Source organism: Perognathus longimembris, chromosome 11 (genome assembly GCF_023159225.1).
Source record: "Perognathus longimembris pacificus isolate PPM17 chromosome 11, ASM2315922v1, whole genome shotgun sequence".
Lineage (NCBI taxonomy): Eukaryota > Metazoa > Chordata > Mammalia > Rodentia > Heteromyidae > Perognathus > Perognathus longimembris.
The window spans coordinates 49137403-49165272 of record NC_063171.1 but is presented as its reverse complement, the minus strand read 5'-3'; the positions used below and the strand labels follow the sequence as shown (position 1 = coordinate 49165272).

The 27870-nt window shown below is 33.1% G+C and overlaps 1 protein-coding gene across 3 annotated transcripts in view; it reads right to left on the bottom strand.

Moving 5' to 3' along the window:
- Positions 1 to 27870, bottom strand: part of Gpatch2 (G-patch domain containing 2) — a 139245-nt gene that overhangs the window by 96687 nt on the left and 14688 nt on the right. For 2 of the 3 annotated variants that reach the window (XM_048356629.1, XM_048356630.1), the window contains exons 3-5: positions 26046 to 26107; positions 23562 to 23744; positions 23022 to 23101 (exon numbers count right to left, since the gene is read on the bottom strand). In XM_048356629.1, the coding sequence (XP_048212586.1) occupies positions 23022 to 23101; positions 23562 to 23744; positions 26046 to 26107 (325 nt within the window). Of the gene's footprint in view, positions 1 to 20806; positions 22889 to 23021; positions 23102 to 23561; positions 23745 to 26045; positions 26108 to 27870 lie in introns of those variants that run through there. The other variant, XM_048356631.1, reaches the window with a different exon arrangement.

The window sequence follows — 27870 nt, the reverse complement described above, 5'->3', positions numbered from 1 at the left end:
TAAAGCTGAAAAAGTTACTTGAATACTGACACTCTTTAGAAGCATTCTGATTCGAAAACATGATTCTAATTTAACAGAAAATAACTCACAATTTTACAGTATTTTAAATATTTATCAAGTATTTTTATACATTATATTCATCAAAATAGCCATTGTAATACCATGCCAATATTTTAAATATTAATATATTTACATATTTAAAAAGTTGGACTCTAGTTTTTAACATGGTAAAAATATATATTTTGTTGTTGTTATTGTTTTGTTTTGGTGATACTAGAGTGCGAAGTCAGGAGTTCATGTTTTCTGGGTAAGGGCTCTAATCACTAGAGCCATGCCTCCAGCCCTTTTTTATTTTTGAGATAAGGTTTTGCTTTTGTTCAGGTTCAGTCTGGATCACTATCCTCCTATTTACACTTCCACTTTAGCTGGAAAGACAGATCCATTCCACCAAACAACTGCCTCCAGAAAACTTTCTTGTCTTGGCTGACTTGTGCAAAAAGCATATAATCCTCTGGTTATCAGCCTCTTTAGTAGATGGGATGATAGATATGAATCACCAAACCCAGCTCTTAGTCAGGATGTGACTCAGCCATTTTGTTGTGGTTGGCCTTGAACTGCTATTCTCCCATTCAGCCTTCCAAGTAGTTGGGATTACATCTGAGAGTCACTGGAGTCTGTAACCTATTTACATTTGTAAAATAATATTTAAACATTTGCAAAAAGGAATAAATTCAACTGAATGGGACAAAATGCAACATTACAATCTTACGTTCAATAAAGAAAAATACCCAATATAAAAGTTGGTATGAAATACTAATGTTCAAAACTAATGCTTTAATATCAATATATCATTGAAGTACATAACAGATTAAATTATGTCTGATGAAGGACCTATAAGGTGGCATGTATATAAACAATTCACAATACAACTAATTATTTAATAAGTAATCAGAATGTTAAAACTTGAATAACTGGATTGGCTCCTTACATATTTTCATTTAACTTCTGAGTATAAAATAGATTTTACTGTGATTAACAAGAGCATTTGAGAGTGCAGAGCTCACACTATAAGTAAACAATGCCATTTACGATCAGGATATTATACATGGCCAACTTTATTATGGCAGTATTTATTAAAATTTTTAAGCATTTTGAACTCCTTATTGGTTTAAATGAAGTAAAAACATGGTAAATTAAAGACTACCATCATTTCATGAATAATTACAACACAAGTAACATTATTCTGCTAACAGATTAGATGAGTTAAATAGCAGATTAGGAGGGGAAAAAAAACCACAGAATAAACTGGAAGAAACAGCTGGAAGAAATCACCTACAACATAGCAGAAAGCCAAAGTAGAAACTAGAAGGAAAACTCAAGAGACATTATCAACTGAGTAAGAAATTAAAATACATGTGGTATAGAACCATAAGATATTAGATAATAATAAATGAGAGGCAAATTTGTATGAGGGCTACAATATTTAAAGAACTGGTTTAAAAAAAAGGAATTCCTAGATTTAGGAATAGCAATACAGGGCTGGGGATATGGCCTAGTGGCAAGAGTGTTTACCTCCTATACATGAAGCCCTGGGTTCAATTCCCCAACACCACATATATAGAAAACAGCCAGAAGTGGCGCTGTGGCTCAAGTGGCAGAGTGCTAGCCTCAAGCAAGAAGAAGCCAGGCTGAAACATAGCATGTCCCAAAGTATCCTCTCTCCAGGGAACTTTACCTCTTACTTTCAGTTATTTTTTTAAAGTATTAGAATAAAGTATCTTATGTTGTCCTACTAAAGAATGTTTACAAACATCTCTAAATCATTAGAAATAAATGTTCATTTATGCAATATTCTAATACGTTGAGTTCCTACCATGTGTCAGGGATTGTTCTTCACACTGAGGACAGAGGTAAACAGGACAGAAAAGAATCCCTGTCCTCTAGCAGCTTATATCCTAGCAGTGAGATATTAGATAAGAAAACCTGCTATGAATACTGTTCCTGTGGTAAATGAAAAGGATGGTCTTATCTGGGAAGATAATTAAAGATGGGGGAGATAAGAGAAAGCAAAGTGCCTTTGCTTAAGATCATGAATTAAGTGGTAACTCTAGCTCCTTTAAAATTCCATAGCTCCTGGTTTTTCTATTACCCTTCATAATGCTCTTCATAGAAAAACCTAATCAACCAAAAGCATTGCACAAATGACCTCTGTGCTATCCCCTAGTAGAAGTGATCATTTTCTTTACTGTGGTCCTAAGAATGCAATTGGTTTATGAGTCTTGCTAAAGCAGACAGTTTATCTGAGTAAGCCTAAGTCTGTATATCCCAAATGCAGTCTCCTCTAAGACAGAAGATATCAATTCATTATCTTTGAGTTCTGAGTAGAGTACCTGCAATATAGTATAGCTCCATACTTTGTTTTTGAACTCACTGATGATTTGCATTACAGATAGGATCCAAACAAGCACTATTTGTATAAACTGTATCTTCTTGAAGATTTGGGAATTCTTTAAAAGAAATAATGGAGTATCAAAATAAATTGTCATGATAAACTAATGGACATGACTAAAGAAAAAGCTAAACTTTTGCAAAGGTAAAGTAGACTCTGAAGTGGAACAAGGGAAGGCAGAGTCTATGGCACCATTTACAATTCACAATCTGAAGTACGTTGTTGAGATATTAAAACTATTCATTCTTGCCTCCACTGTGGATGTATAGGATTGAGCTGTACCTCCTATTCAGAGTTAAGAATTATGACTAGAATAAATGTACAAACTGAGGCAAGATGCTAACATTACTCAGTTATACTGGGATGGGAAAATTCTGGAAACCACTGGGTTAGTCATAAGGAACCAATGACAAAATGCTTAGTTGTCTCCTGTAAGTATGAACTGGAAGTTTTAGAGCAAAATAAGAAGTACAAAAAGTGTGACTAGAAATAAAATCAGCCAGAAATGGCAGTAACATACCTTTGGCACATTGATATGTAACATGAAAATATTTATTATACACATCACTAATACATGAGTATGCTGAGAGCCAGCTCTCTTCTTCCAACGCAATCACAAATTCCCTGTCATGTGGGCTGAATATGGGAACTGACACTCTTGCCCATAACTAAGACTTCACTTTGAGTCCTCTACTCAATGAGCAAGCCTGGATTTCCAGTTTGAACACAGATCTTGCTAAGTAGCAGACATGCTAGTGGCATGCCTCTAACCCCAACTCCTCCACAGGAAGGAAGAGTGTAAAGTTCAAGGCCAGGTCAAAGTTATCAAGACCTTATCTCAAAAATAAAATAAACCTTTATTTAAAAAAAATTTCAGGGCCTGGGAATATGGCCTAGTGGCAAGAGTGCTTGCCTCCCACACATGAGGCTCCTGGTTCCATTCCCCAGCAACACATATATGGAAAACGGCCAGAAGGGGCGCTGTGGCTCAGGTGGCAGAGTGCTAGCCTTGAGCGGGAAGAACCCAGGGACAGTGCTCAGGACTGGCCAAAAAAAAAAAAAAAAAAAATTCAGTATTTGTCTAGAATCAGAAGTATATGCATATCCTAAGCAGAAATGATTTAATTTATAGATTTATGTGTGGAGGAAAAAAAAACAAAAACCAAATTAAATCAAATGAACCCCAAAATGAACATGAGAATGCCAGTCAGAAACAGACTAAGAGAAAGAAAATGATCTGATACAATAAAGAGAACCAAGGTGAGAGTCATAACAAGATGTTAAAGCAATAAATTCTGAAGAGAAGCATAAAGGAATATAAGGTAGAGAAAGGCTTCAAATCATTAGCAATGAAAAGAATGGTAACCAAGGCATCCAATAGTAGAGAATGATTTTAGGGTAGTAGCAAGGGATAGAAAGTATAGACCAACAAAAAAAGTTAAAAAATACTAAAAGAAGTTTTCTCAGTAGTATAGACAAAGACTTAATTACAAAGGATCACTGATAATAGCTACCGTGTTCTGAAAGGTAGACAGCATTATGCCCAAAGACAAAGTCAAAGAATGTAACTCAAGTATAAAGAACTATAGGAAAGCTATAGCATGAGAATATTTTTGGTGGTAGTGGTGGCACTGGGATTGGGATTTGAACTCAGGGCCTTGTGCTTGGTGGGTGAGTCCTCTATCACTTCTGCCACACCTCCAGCCCTTGATGAGAATATATTTTTCAAGCACAAAGTTATGTTTTAAATTATTATTGAGTATCACTATGATCTTACCATTAGAAAGGCTGAAATTTTTAATAAACCACTAAAATTTAAAATAATCCAGACTTTATCTGAAAAAATCATAATCATAAAATTAAATGCTCTACAAAATGAAGAAAAGGCTAAAATAAGTCATAAACATCTTCTTTATGGCTCCTTTGTTCTATCATTATTTGAGAATAATAAAATGGATTACACCTTCCTAATATAATGCAACCTAAGACAGGTAGATGTTACAAACAAATCTCAGCTGATATTATGAGAGGAAATCCAAAGACTAAGGACGATAACCATTTACCAGAAATGACAAATATCAATATTTTGCTGTAAATACATAAGGCAAATACTACACATTTTAAATATGACTTACAAATACAAAATATAACCAACTGTGCAATTAGAAACAGTCTCACAAAATTGTGTTAATATGAATTAGACTGCAAGAAATGGAAAAATGCATTTTAAAGATACTTTCAATGAAGAAAATCTGGAGAATTATGTAGCAGGAAGAGATGAAAAATGATGCTTCTCAAATCTAAGCATAAGTTAGTCTTGCTCAATGTAGGTTTTCATATGTGAAAGAATGTGAGTTCACCTACCAACTCATTTAATAATCCTGCCAAAGGCCTGAACATCTTCATTAAAATCTCTAATTGCCAGTACCTCAGGCCCTTCCTTGCTGTCTTGCACAACCACCTTCAGTAAGTGCCTGTGGTTGCCAGCAGATAGCATGCTGTTCTGGTTCTGTCCAGTGTTTATCCTATTGTCCTCATCTTCATAACAACCAAAATTTTACCTACAATGCTTTCAAGCTCTATCTCCTTGAGGAGTCATTCCCAAACTGGAGGCAGTCACTTTAGTAGCATATATTTTGAAAAATAGAGTACACACACATTAGATCTTGAGATCTTTCACTTTATTCTTGAGTTAAATCTATATTATCTTCTTTCAAAGATCCAAGAATTAATTGTACCTAAAGTTAATAGTGGATCCTAACATTCTGGATAACATCCATTTTTTTCTGGGTTTTTTTTGTTTTGTTTTTTGTCTTCTGTCAGTTGTGGGGCTTGAACTCTGGGGCCTGGGCGCTGTCCCTGAGCTCTTCAGCTCAAGGATATTGACCAACCACTTGACCCACAGTGCCACTTCCGATTTTCTGGTGGTTAATTGGAGATAAGAATCTCAGATACTTTCCTGCTGGGGCTGGCTTTGAACCCTGATCCTCAGATCTCAGACTCCTGAGAGAATTACAGGCATGAGCTAGGACACCCAGCTGATAACATGAATTTAAATCGAAGAAAGCAAATAGTACGTTTCCTATATTACTGGGAAAATCCATAACCTCTATCTATTCATTCCACTTGGACAACTTGTCTTATCTTTCAATACTCCTCTAACTTACTTCACTGTCATCACAATGGGAGAACAACTTCCTTGCTCAGTGTTCATGTAGAATCTCATCCATAAAACTTCCCTCTATGTTCTAATCTCTACAGCAAAATCTGTTTCCATAAGTAGTGTGTAAGTTCTTCTAAAAGCAGGAGCAAAGACTCCTTTTGCTTTGTATATCTCATAGCTAGCCAAAAGCTTGACATATAATCGGCACTGCTTGATGAAAGCACTACAAAGACTATTTGGCTTGCAAATGGCAAAATGGTACCTAGGACACAAAAAGAACACAACTATTTTAAACTAATGTTTCATAAATGTGTCTTGAAATGGTTTGAGAGATATAAAACATTAGTAAATACAATTGTCTCTATTCTCTCTGTGTGTGTATATATACATGTATGTATGTATATATGTATACATATGTATGTATGTATGTATACATATATATGTATATATATATATATATTTTAAACAGGAGAGCAGAGGAGCTAGAGAGGAGCCGGAAAGCCACCTCTGGAAGCCAGCCGAGCCCCAGGAATTCGCCTCCCTCCAGCCCATGCCCAGCTCGCAGAAGGGCCCAGAGGCCAAGCCGACCTCTCCTCTTGTCTGAACAGCCTCTGCCTCATCTCCAAGCGTCCCATTGCATTTCTTTCTATATTCTGAAGTATAATAAGCACATAGCATTGTAAATCTTATACATGCATACATACACACAGAAAGATGAGAGAGAATAGGGTTGTGTAATTACAAACTACGGAAATTATTTAGACAAGTTTTAAAAAACCCTACAATAAATCAGTTCTCAGTGAGTCAAAGAAAACAGGAAAGAAAACTTCAAAAAAAAAATGTATTTAGGTTAACTTGTGTCACGAAGCTTGCAGAGTGAAGACTTTTAATTGTCTCCTTGATTGTTCCCCACAGAAGAACCTTTTCTTTATTAGATACTGTGGGAAAGTTAAATGAGGCCAAAGGATTTTATGTCTCTTTTCTGATGAGAGCATTGTATCACTATGATAATAAATGTCAAATTAATAAAGCTTTGGTTTATTTGTAGTCGATTAAGCTAATACAATCAAGTTTATATTAGCTAGGAGTACAGCTATGCTTATATTTTGAGTTATTTGCAAAAGAGCACATTGGTTTTCATCTCCCTGTTATAGAACTTCTCCTTTATCTAGGCAGACGATATTCATATGATAACTGCACAGACAATCATTTCACGGGCAAATACGAAAAATAAAATACAAAGAAAGATACAATAAAGTCTTTAGGTTTAATTTTACTGAGTTAGTGTATATTACTTCCTTTTAAAGATTGAAGAACTGTACCTAATTTAAGTCTTAAAGAAGTTTATAACCAATGGATAAGACATGCTGAAATTTTTAAAGACAATAAATAGCACACATTTCCAAAAGCATAGGGAAAAGAATCAATAAATCTCAAGCACTAGGGTTTTCTTTAGCCAATTATTAAGGATCAAAAGAAAAAAGCAATTGAATGGACTAAGCACTAGTCTCAAACTTCCTGTTCTATTCAGTCTGCCTAGAGTACTGGAAAGCAAAGAAGACAAAGGACAATGACATTTTTTCAATTAAAGTGCCTTAATTCAAATAACTCTAATGAGTTTCTGTAGACAACTCTATTTGTAAAGGATGTAACTTCTACACCACCTATACACAGAAACATGAAAGGATTAAAGGAGAAACTATGTTCTACAGGTCTACCTGTCTAGTTCTTGAAATACTCTCTGATCAAAAAAAAAAAAAAAGAAGCTTAAAATGGAAACATTCCATTTCCCATTATACATTAAGTTTCAGCTACCCACTTAAAAATTTACTTACCTACACACCTTCCCAAATAGTAATTTGTTTTATTGGGGGGGGGGGGGGTAGTACTGGTACTGAACGCAGGGTCTGAAAGTAATCCCTGAGCTGTTTCACTCAGGGCTGGCATTCTACCACTTCAGCTACAGCTCCACTTCCAGGTTTGAAGGTGTTAACTGGAGATAAGAAGCTCACAGACTTTCTTGCCTGGACTGGCTTCGAACTCTGATCCGCAGATCTTAGTCTCCTAAATAGCTAAGATTATAGGCATAAGACACCGGAAGCCACCAAAGCCAGAATTCAACGAGTAACTTAATCATGCCAAATTTTGCAGAAACACAATGATGCTTTATACAGCTCAGGCTCCAATAAAAGATAATGCACAAAGAAGCAGCAGTATTTGGCCAGAAAACAAACATTTTACCCCTTTTGTTGGCCAACACAGTATCTTTAAAAAAAGTTTTGCTTTTGTATACCCATAGTAGCCAGAAAATGAACTTTCCAGTGTAAAGCTAAGCTATACACAAGCATATTACCTAACTGGCCCCCAAAGGAATTTCAGCTTTGGACTCCTGAAGTAAATGAGTTATAATGGTCCCTTCACAGTCCACAAAGTTCTACTGCATACATTATTTCATTCTATCTTTTAATATCCTGATTTTAGGGATGAGGAAACTGAAGATCAAAAAGTGGTTCCTCCAAGGACACACAGCCATTAAATCATGGGCTGGGAAGAAGCGAGTCTGTTTTCTAGTTCTATGCTTTGGCATTGTTCCACAAGTAGTAAAAACATAGCTCTGACAGTAATAAAGTAATGGGAGAGGTAGATGCCTGAGGGAGGTGGGACACAGATTTCAGATAAGGATGCAACTAAGAAGCATCTTAGACTAACATGGGGAGTGTCATTTCAAATGATAAGAACAGTAGAGGCAAAGTCATAAAAGCTGGAAAATGATAGGCACATTAAATGTATCAACTTGGAAGAGTTAGGATATGAACATGGCAAAATAAGCTGAAATCCCAATGATAAAGTCTTAGAACATAAAGAAAAGGAATCTGTACTTTATGTGGCACTAAAAGACTTAAATTAGAAGTTAAAGGGACAGTAAGAGCTCCTTAAGACTGCTAGTGAAATGAAATAAAGTAGAGGGAAGGATTAAACAGAATACTGTGAGTGTATGTCAGTGGTCAACAGACTGAATTAGAAAGTATGAGGGGTTATGATATGGCCTAGTGGCAAGAGAGCTTGCCTCACATACATGAGGCCCTGGGTTCGATTCCCCAGCAACACATATACAGAAAACGGCCAGAAGTGGCGCTGTGGCTCAAGTGGCAGAGTGCTAGCCTTGAGCAAAAAGGAAGCCAGGGACAGTGCTCAGGCCCTGAGTCCAAGACCCAGGACTGGCCAAAAAAAAAAAGAAAGAAAGAAAGAAAGAAAGTACGAATACAGAGATTACTAATAGATCTGCTAAAAGTCTTTTGCTACAAAAATAAAATTCCATTGGTGATTCCTACAACTATGCTTAGGAAGCAAATTTCAGTGTGTAGGATGAATTTGCATTTAAATAGGAAAATCAGAGTGACAGAGAGAAGAAATAAAAATAAAAAACAAAAAAGCTGGAGTAGGGAATGAGGACTGAGCCTAGCTCTGCCTCTTACTAATTATTTCTGTCACTTATGCTCTTCAAACCTTAACTTTTTCTTTTGAAAGACAAGTAGGAAAAATTTATTGTTCATAGAACTGGATTGTATCATGCAAATGACAAACTCTAATATTATATGTGAAGAAAAAAAACTTAGACATTAAAATGAACTAACTCCATATTAATGGTTTTTAAGACAACCAGAATAATATCAGAAAAAAATATTTTGTATTTATAAAGAGAGAAGCATTTTAGTTTACCTTTATTTACTTATTTTCATTTAAGAGAATGAACTGATATACTTTCATGTTTAATGTGATGAGAAAAAATATACTAAGAAGTACTCATAATAGCAGAGATTAGTTTGAAAGCTTTTACAGATAAATGAATTTATTAAAAACTAAAATGTTAATAGAGAAATTAGTTCAGATAGCCCAAATGAATAACATAAGAAATCTATGCATCAAAAATTTAACAAACTGACAGATTTTAAAGAGTTATTAAACAAATCTTGATATTATTCTGATATTTGCTTTAGAAAATGTTTCCTTCACTGAGTGGGCAGTGGAAAAAATGTATCATATCTGGCTATTCTAGCTACATAAATAAACACAGACACTTGCCAGTAACTTACCATTTTCAGATAAATGACCTAATATCACTTTCACCATTAATAATTTACATTTAAACATCTATTTTAGAATTTTAGTTGATATAACTTTAAAAAGTATAGACTTATTACATTTCTTCCTACAACATGTTGGTTGCAAATAGATTTTCAATAAATAAATGAAAAAGCAAACTGATTCTAATTTTCATTCTTAAATTTCATATAAAAGCACAGTAAAGCTCAAGGTGAATAAAAGGAGAATTTCCCAGTTTAACTTTATTGTGAAATATGTAGACAAGTATAAAATTAAGTGGTTACATATATATAAAATCAATATACAGATATAGATATATATGGGGGAAATCTTTAAGTATGAATAGGAAATGTCTGTGCATCCTATATAGAATTCTCTTACAATGATGACTACAATCTAGAATTCAGTGTATAATGAAAACCTAACTGAGTATACATACTAGAAAAGAGCAATCTGGAAATGAATATATAGAGAATAAAAATATATACCTAGAGATTAACAAAAAGACATTTGTGTAAGACAAATACAAAATGAATCTGATTATTTCTGCTTCTTTGTATTGCTTGTAGGCCACTGCTATTAACAGAAAATGACAGTATTTGATCCTAATTCAAATAGGTACTTTTCTCCCCTCTGTACTTAATATCTTACATGAACTGATGGCACAGACCCAGATCTAACTGTCCTGCTTTCCTCTCCCTGTCCACCCCAATACTCCATTCAAAATGAATCTGTGGCAACAATCATGTAACAACCTCCTAAGAGCTTGTTTTATAAAATCTGGCCCTTGCTCAAGAACTTACATTGAAAAGTCTTTTAATCTCTTTCTGAAAAGAATTTACTGGATCCCATTTAAGTTCAAGTTCAAGGGTATTAAAATGTACAAAGGAAAGTGAAAAGAGTGCCAGGTTATAGATTTTAACTTCTTAGCTAGAAAATTGACTCAAAATAGATTTTCTAATTTACAATGAATCAAAAGAGAAAACATTAGACCATAGCAAAAGTGGCACAAATGTATCAAAAACCAAATGAATAAACATTTGAGGAGATTTATTATTAGAAATTGCAATAAATTTTAGAAAGATGAATTGATTTTTAGTTAAAAGGTATAACTGACAATTTATTGGGCGGGAAGATGCATTATTTTCCAATTGTTATCCATCTACAGTAAAACTGATTTGTGTCCTATTGTATTTTATGGAAAAGGAGAGTGCAACTTTCAGTGATTTAGATTAAATGTATTAATCATAACCAAGCACTGTGAACTATATATCTACTATTAAAGAAGATTTTTGACATTTAATTCTGTAGCAATATTTTGGCTCTGTACCACTCTTCCTAAATCCAATTCCTGCTACAGTTGGCAGATTTCTCCCTTTTAATTTTATGAGGCTTAAAGTAGCATTTAACCACCCATGCGGTAAATAATGCAGGATTAGAAATATTTAGTGTTTTGTTTCCCTTTCAAGAGTGGTAATCCATCAAATCCAAAAATGTTCTCTAAAATTTTTCTATATTTTTGGCGATTTCTAATATATGATATCATAAAAACTATAAAATTAAATCAAGTCCATTACACAGCCAGAAGAGAAGTGCTGTATCCTGCAACAACCTGAAAGGAGCGCGTAAAATGCACTTTGGATAAGAAGCATGCAAACCTTGCTGGAAAACAAAATCAAAACTAAGAATTAAAGTACAACATTTAATTGGAATCCTTGAAATTTATTCCCTTGGGTAATGAATCTTAAGTGTCCAAAACACTTGTAAACAATTTAAGTACTCTGTATATCTCTCTAAACCATTGCTAAAAGTGTTGGACACAATAGGAGACTATGTCACTCAATGTGCTACAAAGATAAGTGTAAATTTTAAACTTAATAACATATTGATACATATTCTCAATAAAGTTCATTCACAATTGTTCATACAGGTAAAGCAAAGGAAAACCTGAAGTTTTCTCCCAATGTAGCTAATATTTCAATTTATAACTTAAGAATACTTAAAAAACATGTTTATCATTAACATGTGAGCTTAAAGGTAATTAAACTTCACAATTTAAAAAAGTATATTACTAAATCAAAGTAATGACCAGAAGTAAAACTGATATTAAACAAAATCCAATTCAAACTTTGAAATCTGAATTTATATAGAATGTTAATTTTGGTTATTAATGAATCCAAATTATGTAGTAATCACACTATAACTTACTTGGTACTTTGAGATATATCAAAGTAGTAAAGTAACCTATCAAATGACTAATTATCTACATTTAATATATATGTATATATTATATATAAAATGATCCAGAAATAAGTAAAAGTCTATATTTTACACAAGACACAGTAATGCTATATATTTATTGCTAGAACAATCGAATTTCTTCATAGACATTCATATTTTACTTGTAATTCAAGACTTTCGTTGTGCAAATAAAATCAATGATTAGAAACTAGGTTATATATGCATCCATATATGTATGTGTATATATATGTATATATATGAAAATGTTCCTGTACATTTTTAATACACAGTACCTGCTCTGTCCTCCTTGTCCTTCACAGAGCTACACTGTGATGCTGGAGTTGTACACTGGGTGAAGGAAGAAAACTTTCCTGTCAGCAAAATAGGTGGTACCTTTAAAAAGCATTTCAATGAAAAGTAAAAGGCATTTCAACAAAAACAACATCTGATTACAATGATTTGTTGAAGAAAGCTGGTGACTCTGAAATCATGTTTAAAACAAATGAGTTAGACTAACTGGTATTTCTGAATCAATGTGAAAGTTGAGCATATACTAATGTTTTAAGCTAAATGAGGATGTTAGTCAAGGTAGAATTAGTATATATGAATAAAGGCTAATGCTGAGCTTGTGACTTGAGCCAAATTATCTATTTCAATAGAACTTAACAATTGCAAAGCATTCAGCAGTAAAAATTCTTATGTCTTTCATCAAAATGAGAACTCGACCAAATTTTGATCAGGTAACATTACAAGTAGATCAGAAAGTTAAGATTCAAGTTTGTGTTTTCAAAGGCTACCATTACAAAAATTAAAATCACCAACTCTGTCTGAACATTTAGAAAGGAGACTTTTGAGAAATTTTACTTTGGGAAAGATTACAGACCAGAAATTATGACTCAGAGTCTTCTTACTCTACCTAGTTCTTTAAAATCTCTACTTGCAAATCCATAGAATAGGGGTATCAGTAAATGCAAAAGGAAGGATTTAATTCTTTTGTAAAGGTACAGCTTGGGTTTTTGGTTTGCATCTCAGCAGAAGTTCAACTTCATTATATGAATAATACTAAATTAGAAAGAATGCTTTCCTAGGGAGTACCTGCTACATCTCTATTATAATCAGTGAATGTTCCTTGACCTTTGCTTTGCAACAGGAATGTGAGAGAGTGAACACAAACACCATCATCCTCACACCTAACTAGAGACAGAACATTCTCTGCACCTAGTCAAAGAGAAAAACCTATAAAATGGATTGTTAAGAAATCTCCAAGAAATGGTCAGCAACTCCTGTATTTGTACATGAGACAACCAATAAGCTTGATAGTGCTCTCTCAAAGGCAAGCTACTTTTTCTTGGGCACATGAAAGATCAAAACAATAAATAACTTAAGGTATTTACATTAGCCAGGAAGGATTTTGCTTGTTAGGGCCCACATTGGAAAGCTAGCTTATGGTAGAAAGCTCTATAGCATCACAGCAAACAGTTAAAAAAACATTAAGTAAACTCTATGTTTTAAGACGTGGTCTACCACCATTAGGGTACTACATGTAACTAGCAATATGATACAAGAACAGACAGAGGAATATCTATATAAAATCATGTTACCCATCTATGAATGAATACAGAAGAGACAGAGTGTGCTTATCCAGGATGTCTATAAACTAAAATTAAATGAGATGAAAAGAACAATTTCTAGACTATTTGAAGTCTGTTCAAATCTAAAAGAATTTTTAAAAACCAAGAACATACTATGAAATCACATTATAGTACACTATAACCCACTAAGACACTATGACACTAAGATCTTGGAAGTTTTGGAATATTTCAGCAGCAAATGAACCAATTATCAGACTTAACTATAAAATTCTAACAGGAAGGAACTATACTATTGATGGTAAAAGTCAGTACTCCATTTTTACATAACAAAAAGTGTCAACTTCTACTTTATCCCCTACTAATTACTGAATAGTGTTTCACACAAAAATTATAAACTGTGTTGGCATAAACATAGATACATGCTTTCTGACATGCTTTATGATTTATCAGCGTCCCAAGATTCCACTATGATAGGCAACCAATATCTGGTTGGCATTCACCAACTATTCTAGTACAGTGAATCTTCTCTATGGAAAAGAATTCTTTGTGAGGTCTCTAAATTCACCCTCAATGGAAGGCTGTAAGTGACTTCAGTATAGGAACTTCTTGTTAAGTATGTTTTCAAGTGCTATACACATCCTAAACTTTTCTGACAGTATATATTTGACATATGTAAGGTAAATAGAAAACTTTTTTATAGACCATCAGGATAATTCTATCAGCAACATATAAAGCAGAAAAACAGAGTTGAAGTTTTTTTAAATGAGAAAATGTATGCAGTATTTTGGTTTCACTATTATATTTAAAAGAAAAATGAGGATGCTTAGAATGTTACCACATTTTAAAAGGGCAACTAGAAAAAGGTGCCAACTCCTCATTGGTGCAGTCAAGTGGCTATTAGTCAGAAGTCATAATTTTGTTAAAAAGAAGCATTTCAGAACATATTTTAAAGGTTTCCATATGATAAAGTCTTAATGATAACTGTAATCTATAAAGTAGGTTTAAAAAAAATGTTACGCTGCTGGACACTGGTGGTTCATGCCTGTAATCCTAGCTACTAAGGGGCTGAGATCTGAGGATCAGAGTTCAAAGTCAGTCCAGGAGGAAAGTCCGTGAGACTCTTATCTCCAATTATCCACCAGAAAACTGGAAGTGGTGCTGTGGCTCAGGAGGTAGAGCGCTAACCTTGGGCTGAAGAGATCATAGACAAGAGCCCAGGCTCAGAGTTCAAGCCTCATTGACCAATGGACAAAACAAACAAACAAACAAACAAAAAATGCTATCCTTGCAAGTTCAATGTTTTTGATTAATTAAAAAAGCCAATAGATCACATCTTAAACAAAATCAATTTTAAACCATGTCTCTACTAATACAAAGAGGACTTAAGGAGTTCATTCAAATATAAAAGTTAAGAAAGTATGGCATTTTGTGCATTTTTCAGTGTAATGAAAGACTGGGTGTACTATCCAATATTTAAGAAACCATGAAAGCAGACAGGTAAACTGGTAACTTCTAAAGGGAAGTACATTTTCAATTTCAGAATAATCACTATGATTAAATTTAAAGAGGATAGCTAAGTTATTACATCATGATTACATGTTTATGTTTATCAACACAAAATTTTCTTCTTTAAAAAATTTCAAAGCACAGATAGTGATTCAGTACTTTGGACACAGAATGCTATTTGTTCTTCTATCTATAGTGAATGATATTTAAAAGAATCAACCAATATTATCAGGAATCAGAAGAGACAGCTAAAAGCAAACCCAATTTCATAAGTAATTTTTTGAATAACATGCACACCTGCTACTTTTCCCATGCTGTTATGAAAGTGATCTGAAGAAAGGCACAAGACTAGCCAAGAATGAAAACTGTAACACATGAAACCTCTTCAATCTTCTCCATGTCCTACACTTATCCTATTACCTACCCTGACACTCTTCAACCAAGTTTGGTTTATTTATTTTGCACTTGCCCTGGGGCTTGAACTCAGAGCTTGGGAACTATCCTTGAGCTATTTGTTTAACTGCAGATAGTCTTTCAAGGACTTCCACAATACTGAGATCTCAGTTTCCTGAGTAGCTAGAAATATAGATAGGCATGAGCCACAGGCTTCCTGCTCTATGTTCATTTTATATTCTGATTTTTTCCTATAATGTAAGCTGCTGGAAACCAGGTACAAGCAAACCTTAAAACAGTATTTACCAGTATAAACACTAATACAGATAGCACTGATAAATCTTTGTTAAACATATGTATGCCACCCAACGTTGATTCAATTATCTGGTTCAATAGAATGTAAGGGCTCAGACTAGTCTACCTACTAAAGGACTAAGTGCTGAATTTGGTATCTTCATACACTCTTAACTTGTAACCAACTACCTAAGGTACTTTCTGTTACTGTCTCTGTAATCAGAGAGTGCATGGGTTCACAAGATTCCTATGGACTACAGAATATATAAAGATATAACCACTGCCCACCTTTTCAGCCAAATGATGTCTGCTCCAAACTTATTTGCACTAACATGCATTAGATCTCAGTGGAAATAAATTCGCCAAACTGGAGCCCTGAATAGGCTTTTCAAAATGACAATTCCTGAATGAGTTGGTAAGCTCTGACTCTTTCGTAATATAAAAACACCTTCCATCAGTTAGAAGTCTTCCCAGAATTTTACCATGTGATGTAAGGAAAGAAAGAAACAGAAAGGAATATAGAAGATGTCATCACAATTGAACTTTGTCAAATTTTACAGCTGTAACAACTACAAGGCATATCCCAATATAGGCTAAGGAATAATGAAGTTCCAGAAGAATAAAAATGAAGAAGTTTCTAGAACTGGATGATGTAATGATTAACAAGCTACTAAAGCATATAGTATATCAAAATAATTCATACTTCCACTGGTTCCACGTAAACAGGTACAAAGCTACTTTAGGAAGATTATACTTATTAACATGATAATAATATGAAGAAATATCTAAATTGCACTATCTTTGGTCTGTCAAAAGGAAAAAAAATAAACTCTGTTATAACCATTAGTCTACATTTTAGGGATGTTACTATGTGTGGTACATAATACCATTACTGTGCTATTATTACTAACATTCACTTTGGACAGTCTTAGAACTCTAAAGCACTCCAAACTCAAATAGTAAAAGTCAAGCCTGTGATAAATTAGGGAATCTTAAATACATGGAAAAAATATATGTGTTCAATACTAGTATGGACAAAAACACCAAGATGTAACATCTGTTTTCACAGTTTTCTCTAAAGGATTTTTAAGATTAAACATGAAGAGCATCATAAGCATTCAAATACACTTAACTGAATAAATGAATGCATTACTATAATTCTACCACTTAAATTCATATTTATATAACTGTTTCAGTTTTAATAAAAAATGCAATAAGAATACCAACATTAATGTTGATACTATTTAACAGCAGTTAGAGATATTAATTTCCGATAAATGTAGTCAAGAATGACAACCAAATGAAAAATTTAAAGCAAGTAAGATACATTATTAAAATTTCCTTTTATAATCAATCTCTTAATTTGTAGTTTTTAAAGGTATAACATTAACTTTAGGCCAAAACAAGATGTAAGGAAAAAAACCATGTTTCTATTGAGAGAGCTGGATCACAAAATGATTCAAGATGAAAACTAAATTAATATATACTGTAAAAGGTGAGAACACATATCATATTTTTAACTCTTTGTTTAGCTTTCTAAATATATATCATTCTGCTATTGTGCAAAGTATCCAAAAATGCTTTCAGAGAACACACAAATACCAATGTACAAGAGTTACAATGAAGCACAGGATTGGAAAATTTGATGAAAAGATTCGGACTACTAATCGGCATCCAGTCAAATTGTGGGTATTTTTAGAAAACATTTCTGATTTGTTTTCTATTATAAAAATAACTTTTATTTTAGGTTAGCCTAAGAGAAAATGGCTATGTAGTTCTTTTTTTGAGCAATGCCATTTTAAATGCTCTGGTTGAAAAAAAAAAAACAACCCAACAACTATATATCAGCCTAAATTTTTTAAATTCCTAAGAAACAAAAGAATTCCAGCAAGGCAAAGACTCAGTCACTACACTATGAGTATCAGTACCTGTGTAAACATCCCAGTCACAGAGTCCTGATTCTATAACTTCACAGAAGAAAATAACTAAACTACTATTTCTTTTCTCCTATAGAGTCTAAACATAAAAAAATATCTTGTTCTGGGATATTGTATGGGTAATGTAAACAATTTCCTTATTTGTATGGCATGACAGTTGATACTAAGAGTATATATACTTATGGGCTGGGGATATGGCCTAGTGGCAAGAGAGCTTGCCTCGTATACATGAGGCCCTGGGTTCGAGTCCCCAGCACCACATATACAGAAAACGGCCAGAAGTGGCGCTGTGGCTCAAGTGGCAGAGTGCTAGCCTTGAGCAAAAGGAAGCCAGGGACAGTGCTCAGGCCCTGAGTCCAAGGCCCAGGAATGGCCAAAAAAAAAAAAAAAAAAGAGTATATATACTTACACATTTTTCCAGATAAACTTGTTAAACATGTGTAAATTAGAAGTCAATTAAGTCATTAATTAAGTCAAAATCATTTTTTGGCAGAATCAACATAAATTTCATCACTATCATACGTACTCATTTGAACTATACAAGAATTGGACTTGTAATTTTTTTAAACAAGATTATATAATTTACTACAATTTCCTATATAATACTTCCATTAGTTCTCAAGAATTGTATTTTAGGCTGAGTCAATCGTTTATTTCTGATCTTCTAAGTAGATTACCTATTTTCAATACTAACTTTCAATGGACAAAGGTAACAGTTATTCATAAGTCATCAGTTTTAAACAAAAAAGAATTTTTTAACTGCTTACCTTCAGAAAACTTTTATTAAGTAGGATAGCCTGGTTAAGTAGAATGTATTATAAACAGAGTTATTTGAAGCTCATTTCTTCAGGAAAGCTCCAAAAGATCCAATCACATTTTGGAAATCATTTTTAAAAATCCTAAAAGATGAGATAAACTCCCCAGTATTGGTAGCTCAGACTTTTAATTCTAGCTACTCTGGAGGCTAAGACCTGAGGATGATGGTTTGAAGCCCAGGCAGGAAAGTTTATGCAACTCATATCTCACATGAACCATCAACAAGGCCAGAAGTGGAGCTGTGGCTCAAGTGGTAGAGTACTAACCTTGAGCAAAAAAGCTCAAGGGCCTGGGACCCGCACTAAAAGAAAAATCTAGAGAGACAGATAGAGGGGGCAGGGAGGAAGGGAGAAACACAGAGCTTAGAAATAAATGTACCAGCTAGGCAGTAATAGTTGAGATATAGCTATAAGCTATTTGTATACTTTAACTGTAGTTTCCTTTATACTGTTCTGAGTTAAAAAGCATGTCTAGAAAGTGAAAATAAGTTATTTGAATTCTCCTTGTAATAACTATATGCCACTAGAACAGAATCTGAAGTCATATTTGTGCTATGTGAGAGCTCTGTTCCAGAATATTCCTTGGAATTAATTATCACTGACTTAATTCTGCTAACATACTCCAATAAACTGGTATTTTGTTTTAAAAGAGAGACTGTGGTAATAATTCCTAACAATATTAAATTTTCATAACTGCTTACATTATATTCCATGTGTCTGTTATATATTATACTCTATATAAGCATATATATGGACATAATTATTTTTGAAAACTAGGTAAATTTGACTCAAAACTCAAACACTTTAGGTCTCTACAAAAGAACTGCTTAATTATTTGGGAGGGATGGGATACTAAGAGTTTAGATGAGGTTTTCAGTAAACAACTCAGTTATGATAATTAATTCAGTGCTTGTCAACCTAAAATTCATTCAAAATGATTCTTCACAAACTATATTAAAGACAAAGGACTACTAAAACTGGTATATAAAGAAAACATAAAATTCTATCATATAAATCACTGAATATTAAACATAAATTATAAAATATGAACAGAAACATTTAAAATCCTGCAATTTTCAAAAATCTAGTTTGCAATGTGATTTATGTATCCAGATACAGTGTTTAATGACTAATAATTATCACTTACTTACTATATAATATGCACGAAAGATGAGACTGAGTCCATTAAGGAAATATAATCTCATTTAAACACAACACTAGTGCATGTTAAGTATTACCTGTATTTAATAAAAAGAAACTGAAGTTCAAAAATATAATCATAAGTAAAAAAATTAAAAGAGTGGATTTTCAAAGGTCTGATTTAGAAATTCATACATATGTATATCATTTTGCTCTCAATAAAACTAAACAGTCAATTCTCACTCTTGTTGGAGATTCCATATTTGCAAATTTGCGTACTAAAACGTGTAACTCCTCAATCAACATTCTCAGAGCTTTAGAGTCATTCATGGACTTGTGGCAGTGATGAAAAAGACAAGTCATCTGACGTACATGTGCATACCCAGCTGAGGTCAAGGAAGTGATTGTCCATCCTCTTGCTTCAGCTCTGCTACTGTCAACATATGTCCTGTCTGTAATCTATTTAGTGCCTGGTTGGCTGTATTTCTGTGCTTTATCTAGTGAGTTCATTCTTTATTACCCCTTACTACAGTGATGAAAAGTGAAATCTGACATTACAAAGCACAAAGAAGGTTACTATAAACTGTGGCTAGGCTTAAGTTACAGTGCCAATACAGTGTAACTAACTTTAAGCATAAACACATACCTTACATAATCATTTTTTTGATGAAAATGCTGCAGCCTCACAGGAACCTAACTTGTCTTTCCCTTAGGAACAATGGCTCAGGATTTCCTAATTCAGAGTTCATACTGACATTAGAACAGAATAACCTACTGGACATTGACTCTCCATGCTATAATGTATACACTGATATTTTAGTTAAATATTTTCCTACTCCCATTTCCTCCAAATATATTTCAACAACATATATATGTACACACACACATATATATACATATATGACTGTATATGTGACTGAATACACACACATGCACACACACACACGCACACATATACATGCACAGTCATCGCTTGCCTACAAAGATACTGTTTTTACCATTCTGTTTAATGGGTTGCAGCTACATGTGTTTGACACCAAAAATGACTCTTTCTAAAAAGCAATATGTCTTTCCAATGTGACTCTAAGGCAATTACAACTCCTTTTTTTTTATTATTATAGTAACTAATGGATACTGCTTAAAGATTATTCTTTTGTGAAATTAAGTTTTATAAGTTAATTGTCTGTATATAATTTAAGCAAGAACAAAACAACTTTACATATAAAACTGGAAAGTATCAACACAAACTAGAATTCTTACCTTTCTTGCCTAAGTCAGAGATTTTATTGAAAAAATAATTTACAGTACTTGAAAATTCAAGCAAGGACAATTCAGGGTTGAAAGAAAGAAAAGCTGAGGCAGTCCATTGTCGTCTGTAAAATTTTGAATACAAAAGCATAGACCAGGAAAACACTTCATGGCCTAATGCACTAGGTTCTATGATAAACACACACATGTAGTATATCTCCATCAAGAGAAACTTAATCACCTTTTTGTAATTTAGAGAGGAAAGGCAGCTTTTAGTATGGTTCAGCCATGTATCATCAGTAGCATGAAGCTAGCCTATCAGGTGTAATAGCTTCTATAAAATACCACAGTGAGATTGCAATAAGCCTAGAAAATGGGCTACAAATCCCAGCTATGCTCAAGCAAGCAGTGAACCAAAAATAAAAATAGGTAAAACTAAACCAAGAACCAGATAGCATTCATTTAGATTCATGATTGGTAAGGCAAAGTTCATAGGCCAAGGTTTTAAAGTGACTTTTTTCAGATCTAAAAGACAGTCATTATACAAAATAAAAGAATTTATATAATTCAGCTAAAAAAATAAAACATGAAATTTACCTCCAAAGATACAGCTTAAGTTCAAAGAAGCTTACTTACAATTGTGAAATACCACATAATTATACTACTAAATATATAAAGGTAAAGAGACTCAAAGTTGTACTTTATAATTTTTAATCCCTCTGTTGTAGACAAATAATCTAAAAGGAGATATCACACATTCTGCTTAAAGTATTTGTTGAAATCCTTCAGATTATAATAACTTTAGGCAAAATAATGTCATCTTTCCAGTCTTATAGGATTTGCTTATTAAATGTGAATTAACAAACAATTCATACAATGTAAAAATACACATATTAAAAGCACACTGACTTAACCAATAATTGAAACTTAAACATTTTAAAGAACTCAAATGGCTTGAACTTAGCATAGTGTCTAAATTATACCATCAATATAAATGTTACATTTCCCCATACTTGGCTAAAATGAGCTCAGGCAAGTATTTGTGAAACTCAGTGGTACATACGGTCTGCCATTTTAAGGAAAAACAGGCAGCTCTCCCTTTTAGCTATCACGATATAAAACCAAAGACAGTACTTGATAAAATACCAGATTTCTTTCACATAACTTCATTACACTCTAAGCCATAATAAAAATTGTGATGTATTTCAGGTCAGGTATCAAACAAATACATCATTTAAATGGTAATAATAAATGACTCTATTAGTGTAAACTAGTTATCACTTTGCCTAGTTTAAAAATAGGATGATTTTTACAGTACAATAAAAACTATACTATAAAGTACAATGAACTTGCAATACAGATAAAATTATCCAAGTAAAAAGAAAACTGAACAAAATACAAGCTCTAGCAAAGATAATTAACCTTACCTATTACTTATCTTAGCCCTTGTTAAAATACCCTGAGTAAAATGTATTTCTTAAATAATGCTGGTTATAGAAGACTCTCTAAATCTGAACCATAAATGTCAAGACAACACATTTGTTTTATTTACAACAGTCAGATATGCAAAAAAAAATCATTCTTAACCAGTTATAATATACACATTAAGGAATACTTAGGTTCAATCTGGAAATGTTCAATGTTCTATATTTTGTTAGCACTTTGGCAAATAAAGTAATACATAAATGGATTCAATGTAAAAAATCATAAAAGAGAAAAATATATAAAATTTACATTAGTTTCTATCCACCCTTGGCCAGCCTAGATATCTAGAAATCCTCCCCCCAATGAGGTTCACTTCGGACTAAAAGGAAAAATACCAGTCCTCCAGCAAAAACAGCCTCATCTTTCATCAAAGAGGCTCTCACTTCAATGATATTCCTCCTGGGAAGAGGACAGGAGCCAGGTTCCCTCGAATGTCATTCCCCAGGTGTTCAAAACGTAACTAATTTATTAGCATTAGTAGATTTGGTTTATAGGGGAATCTCACTGGTCCAGTTTGTAGCCTACAAGAAAATGGATTCTTTTTAAGTATAATATTAGAACGTAAATAAAGGATGAGGATGTGGTTTTTTATTCCATAGAAATGGAAATTTTTCCAAAACAGGACAATTTAATTTTTTTTTAAAGTATGCCTACCATTGAAGTTGGAGTCCCTCCAGGCTTTTTAATATTCTTTGAAGACATTCCATGAAGGCGACTGAGTCTAGCTTGGAAACCTGGAAAATCAAAACAATCAAATCAGAAGATACTGTAATCATGGAAGCAAAGAAGATCCTATCAATAGAATTAAATGCAAGTTGGTGGTAAACGTGAACATCATGAATATGACTGGGGAAAAATGTAAACTTGTTCTTAAGAGAAGCAATATCAGTGGGTTCTAATGACTTTACAGAATAATGTTCAGGGCATTTCTTTCTCCCAATTCACATTCCTATGAACATGTTCTCTTTGAGCCTAGGAAGAAAACAAGTCAACTTTTTCCAGTCATTCTAAGGTATGATAAAGTAGCTATAGTAGCTAAAGGTATGATATAGTAGCTAAAGTCAACCTGCTTCTTCATAGTAAGATGTGTTTGCATTTTCTAATTGCCATGGTAAGCTAACCTCTTTCTATGAGCATTCCAAGACTGACACTATCAGGTTCATTATGTTCCCCAAAGATGGAGGGGCTACTGACCTCTTCTTCCTGGATGTGACATGAGGGGAAAAGAACCAGTTAAGATACTTTCAAAGACAGGATCCGGTAAATCTTGGTCTAGCTCAGTAGGATCTTCCTTTTCCCACCAGGGCACAACCCCAGTGATGCCACATGCTCCCCCTGACTCCTTTTCATAGAACCAGTCACTCTGCTCATCATCACCTGTGAAAACACGAGAAATTCCCCAAATACTCAGGTTTATTATCTGAATATGTAATTCAGGCTGTGAGATCATAAAAATCTATCAGTCAAATCTTAATTCCAGATAAAAGATAAGCTTTTTTAATCTTAGTATGCAGTATTTGCTTTAAAGTTTCATTGTGAGTGACCCAACAACTGGACAGGACAGAGCTGTACTAAAATGTTGGAGAATTCAGTACCTTACATGGTAATCATAAACAAAAAGGCCTTAAAACAAAAACTTTTCACTTCATACCATAGATTCACTTAAAAGGAAAAAAAATTCTGTAATACTGTAACCTGCATAGCCAGCACCAAAAACATAAAATGTTATGCTTCAAACCAATTTTTTAAATGTGAAAAAGTACTATTGTATCTGAAAAATCCTGTCCCAGATACAATAGGGAAATGTACTGACCTTTTCACATTATACACCTACCAAGAATTAAAAGGTAAAAAATTTGTAGAATCAGTTTTTTTGCAAGTGATAAATGTATGAATATCATGAATAGAAAAGAGAAAAATAAAATAGATGTGATTCTAGGAGTTAATCCAATTAGGTTCATAAGGAGGTGTAAAACTGTTAATTTTCAATGAAAAGGGACATTATACAGTTCATAAATTATATGGAATTACTTGTCAAATTTTTATAAAATCAACATTGGTCAGCAGTGTTACTTTTGGAAATATCCACAAGTACAACCATGGCATTATGAATAGCCAATTTAAAGCTCAGGTAGAAATAAGCCCTTCGTGCAAACCAACGTTTTTGGCTTTCTGGAGTTATTAAGACTTATATAAAAGAGACATAAATAGATTATGAGATAAAACAGAATACAGATGGTTGTAAAAATGATACACAAAATTTTGACTCAGTCTTAAAAGCCAACCAATAATTCTGGTTTCTAAGAGGGTTATATAAATCTGCCAAGTTTTTCTTTAGGGAAAAATAGCCTATGCTACACAGGAGGCTGAGGTAGAAGGACTGACAAAGCAAGCCTGGGCTATGTAATAAGAACGAGTTTCAAAATATATTTTAATTAAGTATATTACTTTAAAATTACTCAAGCACTTTGGAAAGTGAGATGTATAAGCAAATGCTAGCATATTTTTCTGAGCCATTCAATGCTTTCTAAAGAATGGCGGCTTACACAAAAGTTATTTTTACAAAAGTTTCATTACTTTCAATACTAGTATCAGCATTTTTATATATTTTTGTATAAAGATCTACAATTTAATAGAATCTATGTTATCAAAATAGTTAAGTTCACTTTGGACCCCAAGGTCCTAACATATTTCAGACTAACCTTTAACTTGAAAAGTCTATGGTCACTAATTGTTATGTATCTCTTTATCTGAGACAACTGCTTTAAAAGCAAGCAAAAAAAAAAAGAATGATCTTTCCATCTATACAACTCATATTGCCAGGAGGAGGGCAAAAAGACTAAGAAAAATATAGGGATTGCCAATACTCTGTCCTTTAAAAACATAACATCTTTAAATAATTTATACTTCAATACACTATTTCATATTTCCCTTTGAACTTATTGTCTTCTGCTAATGCATAAAGGAAGAAACATCCATATGTATTAGCTTAATTTCATGCTAAGTATGGAGAATAAAACAACAGTCATGAGCAGATGAGACTAGAGAATTAATCTAATCAAAGGATTAATCCTCTTTACATACTAAGGTTTTTCATACTTTTTATTGCTTCAAAATACTTCCATGTTATAGTGTGAAAAGTTTCAGGAAGTTTAGGAGATAAAAATAATCTAAGATGTAAGACTTCTGTTTGATAGTTTACAATACGGATTTCATATAACTCATCTAATTACTTCCAAATTGGATAGGACGAATAAATATCCCAGCTCAATAAAGTTGTCAAATGACTTGTAAATCCACCTTCAAGAATGCTTAAAGCGTTGGATACATTTGGAATCATGTGCACAATTAAAACTAGTGTCTTGAGAAGTTGCTAAAGAGCAGAATTGTAAAGGTGAAGAAATGCATGCTTTCTCAAGAAAGCTAATCCTTCCTTGAGTGTTATCACAGCCCTAGAATAGGTGTTGGAGTTAGTCTATTACTGTTAATCAGGAAAGCAAGATGCCTTCCATAGCTTGTAAAAATACCAGTCCAATGCTGTGCCCTAGTCTACCAACTTGTGTTTATAATATAAAAGGCCTGTACTTACCACATTAAGAAACAACCAGTAATAAGCATTACTTTAAAATGGAGATTTTTTTTTTTCCAAAGAAAGAAAAATAAAGAGCATTTCAGTACCTTGTCTTCCCTCATCATTGGTAAATAAACCAGCATCAGTGCTGCTGAGACTGCTGGAATCACTGTAATAAAAAGGAAGAAAAAAGAAAAAAGAAAAAAAAACAGATCAAAATAACAATTGATCTCTCAGATGTAAAATTTTAAAGAGATATGGCAGCTCATAGATGGAACTTGAGTCTGACAAAGATCTGAATGAAAACAGGATGACTTTTATTTTTTAAATCAATTTGCAAATACCTGGTTCCATTAACCACAGAGCATATTTTTTTTGTACATAAAGCCACAGGAATCTAATGGGACCCTGACAGTAAGCCAGATGTGACTGCAAGAAGGGGCTGATACAATTGATGCATGTTATTATCCACTTCCATCATACACTCGTGGTTTCTCTTTTTCTTATGCTGTGTGACACTGCTTAGGCCTAAAACACTAATGCTTAATAAAACAAGGAAAGCTCAATCAAAGCAGGCTAATAGTTTTGTCTGTATATGAAATACAAGAGCCTACTATAAAATTTTTTTTACAGCCACATTTTCAAATATTCAAGATATTACCTGAGAATTCAATAAAACTCTACTACTTGGTAAGGAAGAAAAGAAAAAAAAATATGACATGGTGGCAATCCATAAAATTAAGTTCATTATAAGCAATAAAAAAATACCAACATTAAGAGGATATCAAAAAGTTCCTTGGATCCCACTACTTCAACAGAAATTTGAGAATATGACTAGGATTCAAGCAAATTCAAACAAATAGATGCTCAATTAACATAAACAGTCAATTTTAATGGAATAAAATGACAACTGCACCTCTAGAGAAAACTGAGTAAAGTTCATTAAAAATTCTCATGTATATTTTCATTTTTAAATTATAATTCTTAATTTTATCCAATCAAGAAAATGACCCAGGTGATTTTAATTAAAATATTTATGTAATTTAGAACCAAAAGTAAGTGACCTATTTTGAAAAGGTATTTTAACCTGCTTCAATATTTTTAAATTGAGACATAAACTTAAGGTGTAATTTATTGATTAGCTACAAATTCACTTATTTTTCTGAATATATCAATTTTCAGCTATTTGCAGTTAAAAATAAGTACAAGTGGAAAGTTTAAGCAGTTGTCAAAAGGCAAATGGCATGTAAATTCCAAGGGATTTCAAGTCTTTTTATTTTCTTCAAATTAAATGAATGTCTGAAACTCTCAATACTATAAATTGGGTGATAAAATACTGTTTTCTAAGAACATCAAATCCATATTGCCTTATTGACAAAAATATAGGTGGCACTGTAATGAGAGAATTAGGTACTGGCTCAGCACAGTGGCATACTCCTGTTGCAGGAGAATCAATGTCCAACTGAGTTCTTATCTAAAAAACAACCTAAAAACAACAGGGCTAGAGAGTATGGCTCAAAAAATAAGTGACCTCCTTACATGCTCAATGTCCTGCATTCAAATCCAAGCACAATATCAAAGTATCAAAACACATCATGAACTTTATCTTTTATGCTACTTAGTGGTTCCAAGTACTATTGACACTTTGCTCTGTTTTTTTTTTTATTACCTCTGGCCCTTATCAAAGGAAGGTGCTTATGCATTCCTCAGGGGTATTACTTTTCTGTAACCCTGAGGCAAAATATATTTAAACTTCCAACTTGCTTGAATTTTAGAAAATACACGCAGAAAAGCCTCCAATGAGTTGTAATACCCCATAAATCAATTCTATGTTATAATTCTAAGTTAAGCAAATGACTATGTAGATAAAATTCAATCCAGTTAATTGTGGCACAATTAAGTTAGTTTTCACAACTTTTCAAAACTCAAAGT